Here is a 7,741-nt window from a genome sequence, read left to right as displayed (position 1 = left end):
CATGGAAAGTTAAATGATATACAGAGTGCAATTACATGAAAAGCGGCATATGGTCCCCATTAATGTAATGGACTTGCCTTAAACGGGAAAACAGTGAGCAGAACTAAACAAACTGGAATTTAGGGAGGGTATCTATAAGACATACATCTTTGATATTTACAACATGTACTTTTGATCATTTGTTGTGTGATATTTTAAGAAAAGTCTGCTCGTTGCTGGCGGCCGTAAACGGCACGTGCATTTTAAAACAAGTAACAGTGCACGCTTTTTAGCAAGATCAAAATGAAATTTTGAAATGAAATTTTATAGTCAGTCGATATTGCAAAGATCATACGTGCCAGACGCTTGACTCCAAATCAAAGACCATACGTGCCAGACGCTTGACTCCAAATGGTAACCCATTCAATTCTCTCCCTGAAATCCCACAAACTGACATAAATCAACATGGAAAGTAATGTCTACCATTTCCTCCTGAATAACGAAGCTGAGGGAGGACAGATACTGGCTTTACAAAAGTCTTGCCACAACAAAAAAGTTAAATAAAACCTTAATCGAGAAAAAAGGCGTCACATTGTGAAAAAGCAAATTAGAGTTATGGAATATTTGCCTTAAACATTATATCATTACACTACAAAAGTGTGTAAAATTTCAATTGATTTCAACAAGTGGTTACTGAGATACCAGCTTTAATGCAACGATCAAACATTGCTATCTAGAAAAAAGGAGCATAACTTTGTGAACAAGCAAAATAGTGCTGTGTAATTTGTGCACTACATGTTATATTAGCACAATGAACAAGTGTGTGAAGTCACAATACATTTCCACAAGTGCTTATTGAGCTACCTGCTTACATGAATAAAACTTAACCAGTCGAGAAGCGGGCGTCGACGTGGACGTGGACACCACTGAACAGATAAGTGCAGTGGCTTTACCTATTATCCGAATAGTCTAGTTATCAATCAATTTCATTGATCCAGCTCTTCTGTCTTTAAAGGATATAGGCTAAAAGATATTTCATTTCCTTACAAAATACTCCTTTTGTAATTTTCAGATCATACAGTTGGCCTATATTAGTTGTCACTGTGACGTCAGTTGTCTGTGAAATTTATAAAAAAAAACATGATAATAATACGCGAAATATAATACTATAGTTCTGTGTAAAATTTCAAATTATTTGTTTAAATTTTTACAGCCAATATTATACGGAGTATAGTTAGAAGATTTATTCAGTATATATTCACAGTAAATTTTGTATATCAATATGCAAAACTTATAAGTCACAATGTATACGAGTGACCGTTATAACTTAATAAAATTATAATGAAAAATGGTATATGTCTATTATAACTCTACTGAGTTAAGCCAATTGTACGAACAATTACGATGAAAAAAAAGTATTCAGATACCTAGAACAATGCAGTTTTCGATCAAAATTTCACAACAAAAGTCAATAGCTCCGGCCAGTCATCCGCGTTTATTATATGCAAGACTTCAAGCATGTTTAAAACGCAAACTATAAGTGGTATATATGTGCAAATAAAAGAATATCGTTTATGTCACCTAAATTGTGCATTTATTTCAAGTCCATCTCAATATCCACTAGATACTGATGGAATTAGGGACGCGGTCGGGATCCAAACACCAGTAGTTTTCTAGTCTCGCTTTCTTATTTTTCTCTTTATTCCTTTTGGCAATGCGTGCAAGATCAGCACGGAACGTTTTAACAACTTTGAGCGCCTTTTCGTCAGTTATATACTGAACCTCAAAATCGCCTAACGCATTCATGTCATTCGTGCTTAAGGTTTCGATGGAGGCCTTGAGAAACAAAAATCAAACAACACCAAATCATAGAAAGAAAGAGTTATTTGACATGAAAATTGAACAGCATGTAAAACATGTATATTACTTTACGAAACAAGTGTCAGTATACTGATATAAACATTGAATTCCGGAAAAGGGCTGCCTTAAGGGGCTCCACTTCCGGACAGTTAAACGCCTTGAAAAACTCACCATTTTCAAAGAACTGTTACACATGTTTGTTTTGATGCATTTGCAATAGCGTGCGAGTGGTGAAATTTCACGTAACAAGGTGGAACATAGTTTTCAGCAATTGTTTATCTTTTTTTCTTTACAAATGGCATTCATTTTCAAAGGGAGACGACTTTTTCTCAGATTACTTAAAAATAATCGGAAAAAGTTGTTTCCCTTTAAAAATGAATGTCATTTGTACTTAAAATAATCGGGAACAGTTGTCTCCCTTTGAAAATGAATGCCATTTGTAAATAAATAAAGATAAACAATTGCTGAAAACTGTGTTCCACCTTGTTATGCGAAATTTCACCACTCGCACGCTATTGCAAATGCATCAAAACGAACATGTGTAACTGTTCTTTGAAAATGGTGAGTTTTTAAAGGCGTTTAACTGTCCGGAAGTGGAGCCCCTTTAGGCAGCCCTTTTCCGGAATTCAATGCTTATATCAGTATACTGACACTTGTTTCGTAAAATAATATACATGCTTTACATGCTGTTCAATTTTCATGTTAAACAACTCTTTCTTTCTATGATTTGGTGTTGTTTGATTTTTGTTTCTCAAGGCCTCCATCGAAACCTTAATACACTCGTTATGACCATAGCATCGTATGTTGTTGTTTTTTCTGGTAGGCTTCGAAGCAATTCTGCATCATCTATTTCGTCTTTATTTGTTGGTGGGCGTCCTCGAAGATTCCCTGGATAGTTTGGTGGGTAACCGTAATCTTCATACTGGCGGAAGTTGACAGCTGCATGTTGGCCGCTGCAAGTAAAAATAATGCTCGCCAGTGTAAAGCATACTTGTTCTTTGTTGGTGAATTTGCCGTTTTCTCCAAATACACCTAGTATGCCAAGCCCTTGATCTTTCACAGGTGCAGTGAGTTCCTGTCTCCACTTCTGCAGTTCGTAGTCTTTTATTACGTCCTCTTCTGATGTGTAATAAAGATCGAGGTATTTTTGAACGTACGAGAAAATGGCATCGTATAATTCCTTTGCGTCGTTTCGGTAATAATAATGCGGCAGCAAAGCTGGATCATCTACCCCTCTTTCTTTCAGATCATTTGGTAGGGTACCTTCAACATTCAATCGCCAGGTCTTGTTTTTGCGTTTGATTAGCTCAATCATTCCTTTTTTACCTATATTTAGCGTTTTTGGTACGAATGCGTCTTCATCTATCAGCAATACCGGAATGCCGATATCATTTATAGCAATGAGATAAAGGAAGTGGGGCATCAGTAGTTTAAAGATCGGATGATTCTTGTGGATCTGTCTGTGAGTGCAAACAGCAATTCCCTCCATTTTCAAATGAGTAAACCCAAGATGTGTAACTGACTGGTGATAATTTGAATCGGCTACGTTGAACCAAAACTTTGCCAGAATCCACTTGTTTGGAGGATCGCTCGGCAGAAACACGGGATTGTCTGTACCAGGTTTCTGAAGTAGTTGGATAGCAATCGGGACAATTTTTCCGTCATTTCGCTGATAAAATAACGCAACTGGGCTACTTATAACAAATCCTTGTTTAGTTGGTAGACCATCTAGTATCTCATAATCAATAATGAAAATCTTTTTTTCCTCTAAAGCTTGGTTCAGTGTCTTGCCTTCAAGGAACGGGTTCAATATTTGATCGTTGACATTGAGTTTCTCTGGAATCGCAGTACAAAGACTTATTACATCAGGGTTAACACACATCAAGCGCTGCATTCCAAACAAAACATCGTCTCGCCACCTGCAAAAAATAAATTTTAGCGTCCTTTTTACGAAGGTCAAATCCAGTTTACAATTGCTTCATTTTATTTAGTGTGAAGTCAATTCGAAGAAAAAGAATCAGATTAATCCCTGTTCCATCTCTGCTCTAATTAGGTTAAACTTGATAACAAGAGCTCCGCAAAGTTTTAGATCAGATGAGGAGAAAGTAAAATTAAAAGAAAAAGTTTTGGGGAAGGGATGTTATTGTGGCGGTGGGAAGGGGTATGGGCAGGTTTGGGATTTGTACGGTGGCAGCTACCGGATACTAAGATCAAAGGCACAAGAAACTACAAGTAAATTTTTGTGAGGGATTGGAGCTGTACATTGTCTTATGATCACCAACCTATGTTCCAAGTTTCAAGTTAATAACTTGAACAGTTGTGCTCCGGACAGGAACTATGACTGATAGATTTGACCTTTGAGACCAATTTGTTGCCTTACACTTTGACCTACTGACCAAATCCATACGCTATGCTCATTGTCCAATTCAACTGACAGCTACTTATATACGTGGTCAATATCTTGGATAGATTTTAAGTTATGAGCCGGATACGAAATATATCGGACAGATTTGACATTTCAGCTCCATTGTGACCTTGACCTTTGATCTACCAACCCGGTTAATGCGGTCTGCACATTGCCTTCTTGCCACCTACCTATATGCCAAGTTTAAATGCAATACCCTGAATGGTTTTTAAGTTATGCTCTGAGCACAAATTAGACAGACAGATAGACGAACGCTCCATCACATAATTCGTCATGTTTGTCCAAAATGGGCGTACAAAAAGGAAAAATTAAAAATAATGTACTAGTATCAACGTTGTCTTCGTTAAAATCAAAACATATTCGAACATCTTGACGTGGCCTTCACACACGCCTTTAGCTTTAAAGAGAACAAACACATGTAAAGTTCATTACGCTAAAATTCATGCCAGTAATATAGGGAATTCAGTTTGTTTTTAAAAAGATGATTATTTGAATTTGCTATATCTTATATAGCCAATTAAACGTGTCACTCCAGATCAAAGGCTTTGTTATCTGAAACCACAGATAGCGTGATATCTGCAATTTACACACAACCAGAACGCATTGTACTTCGCTAAAGGTAGATTATTTCAATTATAAACAACTGCTGATTTCGAACATTTCGAACACAATATACAGTGTGTTTACCGAAATTGATAAAAGTTTTACCTGTTAAGATTTGACGGTTCACGGAAGATAGGGCCATAAACACTTTTGATGTCATCAATGTCCTCAAACGCTCCAGTGAATGCCTCCTTCACCGTTGAAACGACAGTTAATGCTGCCACTTTTGCCTTAATATCAAATTCCCTGTTAAATGTAAACTTTTCATCCGATGGCATATGTTTTACAAGCGGAGGGCACCCTGCCAGTCTTTCCTCAGTCAGTTGATATTCCTTCCTTTTTTCTTCAAGTTCCCGTTGCCTGTCCTCTAGAATTATATAATTGAATTCATGTCATTTGTACAAAATATTCATACTATCACACAAAGAACATTTTAATAAGAAACGTTTAAATACCTATGGATTCAACATTTAATTGATATTTTCTCCTGCTTTGCACCCGGGAAAAGTTAAGGTGTATTTTTGAGGTGTTGTTTTCATTTCAAAGTCAGTTATACCATCTATAGTGCAGAACCGAGCAAATGTGTGTGTAAAAATTTTACCAGTTATTGACAGTATGTTTTAAATGACAGTGCCTATATAAAATAACATCAGGCCAAGAAAAGCGTCTCCAATATATCCCTAACTAATCTAAGCTTACACAATCTTACATTTAACTTGAAATACTAGCCTACTGCATCACCGCATCCAACCGAGTGCAAAAAAATGTATTTGTTTCTTGTTTTTATTTTTCTTTGGGTATGTGTTGTAACTTTTCTTCGAATACAATTACGGTTTAAATTGTGTGTCCTATATGAAATCAAAGCATTGAGACGTCTGGTTGGGACGGATTTGGTAGATATATTTTCTGTTTTATGGCAACAATTTTGCACCTCAATGACATTCGTAAACAGCTAGGATAAAGAAGAGAATACCTGAATTTACATTTCGTCTATGAAAATGCCATGTCACCTGTACAAGATGTAACTTTATGAAACAAAAACAAAAAGCAACAAACAGTTTGCATGCAAATCGAAGACCAAAACATCACTGTGAAAAATATTCACATTCCCTACCTTTACTTTATAAATATCTTACTTATAACTTGCGCTATTAATGATATACATCCTGTCTATTTGTAACCGTTGAAAACAAGTGCCATACTATCAAAATACATATATGGGAAACAAACACAAATGTGCCTCAAATCTAAGAAGAACTCTTTGTGACCTCACATGAATCAGGACTTAACCTTATCCAAAGTGTCAACTGGAAAGCAGTGATGTAACTAACCATGGGTTTAAATACCTAATCATCCATAGATCTTATATAATCTAAACGGTCAATGTGGATGTAGACAGACAAAATTAAGACTGATCATTGATAATTCATCCGCGACCTACCCATGAATGAAACTATTTCGTGAAGCGCATGAACATCTTTTTGGTGTGATTAGGAATAAAACAAAGATTCTATGATTGTCAGAAGAACACTCATAACTTTGGTAGCGGGTAAACCGGTAAACCCGCCCGAGAAAGGACGAGTCTGTATAATTTCCGCATTTACTTCACGTTAGAAAGTATAAAACAAATTACACGCTATCTGAGTATGTATTATATCGGCTCTGTGATCAAGAAAGGATCGAAGAACTCCAATACATATTATGTTGTATAAGAATATATTTCATTTTATAAAAATATTTATTGACATATTGAACAATTCAGCCTATGTTTTTACTGACATTTAATATACAAGTAAAAGGGTTATAAAATACGGATGTAAAACATCAGACATTTCTTTACTGCAGTATTTGTTATCAAGTTATTTAAGAAAGAACATGTACCTTCTCGAGAACTCAAGTGCGGTAAAGATAGGTCATCAATCATAATCTTGTAAGTCTGGCCACCTTTTATGTTTGTAAATACGGAAAGCACCGTCTGAACTCGTGTCTTGTTATTTGTAATGAACACTTTATCGATGTTCCACCCTCCTTTGCCGACAGCCTCATTCCCACGAATCTCAAGTCCATCAACATTTTTTATCTGTATATGAAATATAACTGGTAATTACAAGAACATATATCTATAAATTGGGTTAAAATGGTCTGGTTTCAGTCCTTCTCTTCCCACTATGTGTTTGTGAATGTTACATGCTTGTTCGTAGGTCGAGATAACAAGTTAGCAAGTTATTCTAACCAGGAAAACGTGAGTCCAGTTTTTCAAGTTATCATTACGGAACCTAAAAGTCGTATGACAAGTTAGTAAATAAGCAAATATCAAAACCTGGAAAACGTACATCAAGTTATAAAGTAACATTAACCTGGAATACGAATGTCAAGATAGCAAGTTATTTTATCCTGAAATAAGTAGGTCCAGCTAGCAAGTTATCCTAACCTGGAATACGTACATCAAGTTAACTTGTTACACTAACTTGTAATACGTATGTCAAAATTAACAAAATTAAGTCAGCAAGTTATGCTACCCTGGAATGCGTAGCTCAATATAGCCAGTTATCCTAACCTGGAATACGTAGGTCAAGATAGCCAGTTATCCTAGCCTGGAATACGTAGCTCAAGATAGCCAGTTATCCTAACCTGGAATACGTAGCTCAAGATAGCCAGTTATCCTAACCTGGAATACGTAGGTCAAGATAGCCAGTTATCCTAGCCTGGAATACGTAGCTCAAGATAGCCAGTTATCCTAACCTGGAATACGTAGCTCAAGATAGCCAGTTATCCTAACCTGGAATACGTAGGTCAAGATAGCCAGTTATCCTAGCCTGGAATACGTAGGTCAAGATAGCCAGTTATCCTAGCCTGGAATACGTAGGTCAAGTT

General features: G+C 36.3%; 1 protein-coding gene across 1 annotated transcript; it reads right to left on the bottom strand.

Moving 5' to 3' along the window:
- Positions 1-265: 265 nt before the first annotated feature.
- Positions 266-6,963, bottom strand: LOC128551495 (allene oxide synthase-lipoxygenase protein-like). The gene is made up of 4 exons (XM_053532369.1): positions 6,749-6,963; positions 4,973-5,234; positions 2,610-3,758; positions 266-1,795 (listed from the first exon to the last, which is right to left on the bottom strand). The coding sequence occupies exons 1-4, from the start codon at positions 6,789-6,791 to the stop codon at positions 1,600-1,602; spliced, it is 1,650 nt and encodes a 549-aa protein (XP_053388344.1). The 5' UTR covers positions 6,792-6,963; the 3' UTR covers positions 266-1,599.
- Between the last annotated feature and the right edge of the window lie 778 nt (positions 6,964-7,741).

This window comes from Mercenaria mercenaria, unplaced genomic scaffold (genome assembly GCF_021730395.1).
Source record: "Mercenaria mercenaria strain notata unplaced genomic scaffold, MADL_Memer_1 contig_1165, whole genome shotgun sequence".
Classification (NCBI taxonomy): Eukaryota; Metazoa; Mollusca; class Bivalvia; order Venerida; family Veneridae; genus Mercenaria; species Mercenaria mercenaria.
This window is presented reverse-complemented; position numbering and strand designations above follow the sequence as displayed.

Excerpts from the sequence above, each read along its gene's own strand:
- LOC128551495 (XM_053532369.1), bottom strand. The coding sequence starts at position 6,791 with ATGATTGATGACCTATCTTTACCGCACTTGAGTTCTCGAGAAG. Across the intron at positions 3,759-4,972 it reads GAACCGTCAAATCTTAACAG|GTGGCGAGACGATGTTTTGT; the intron begins GTAAAACTTTTA and ends TATTTTTTGCAG. Across the intron at positions 1,796-2,609 it reads GTCATAACGAGTGTATTAAG|CACGAATGACATGAATGCGT; the intron begins GTTTCGATGGAG and ends CGAAACCTTAAG.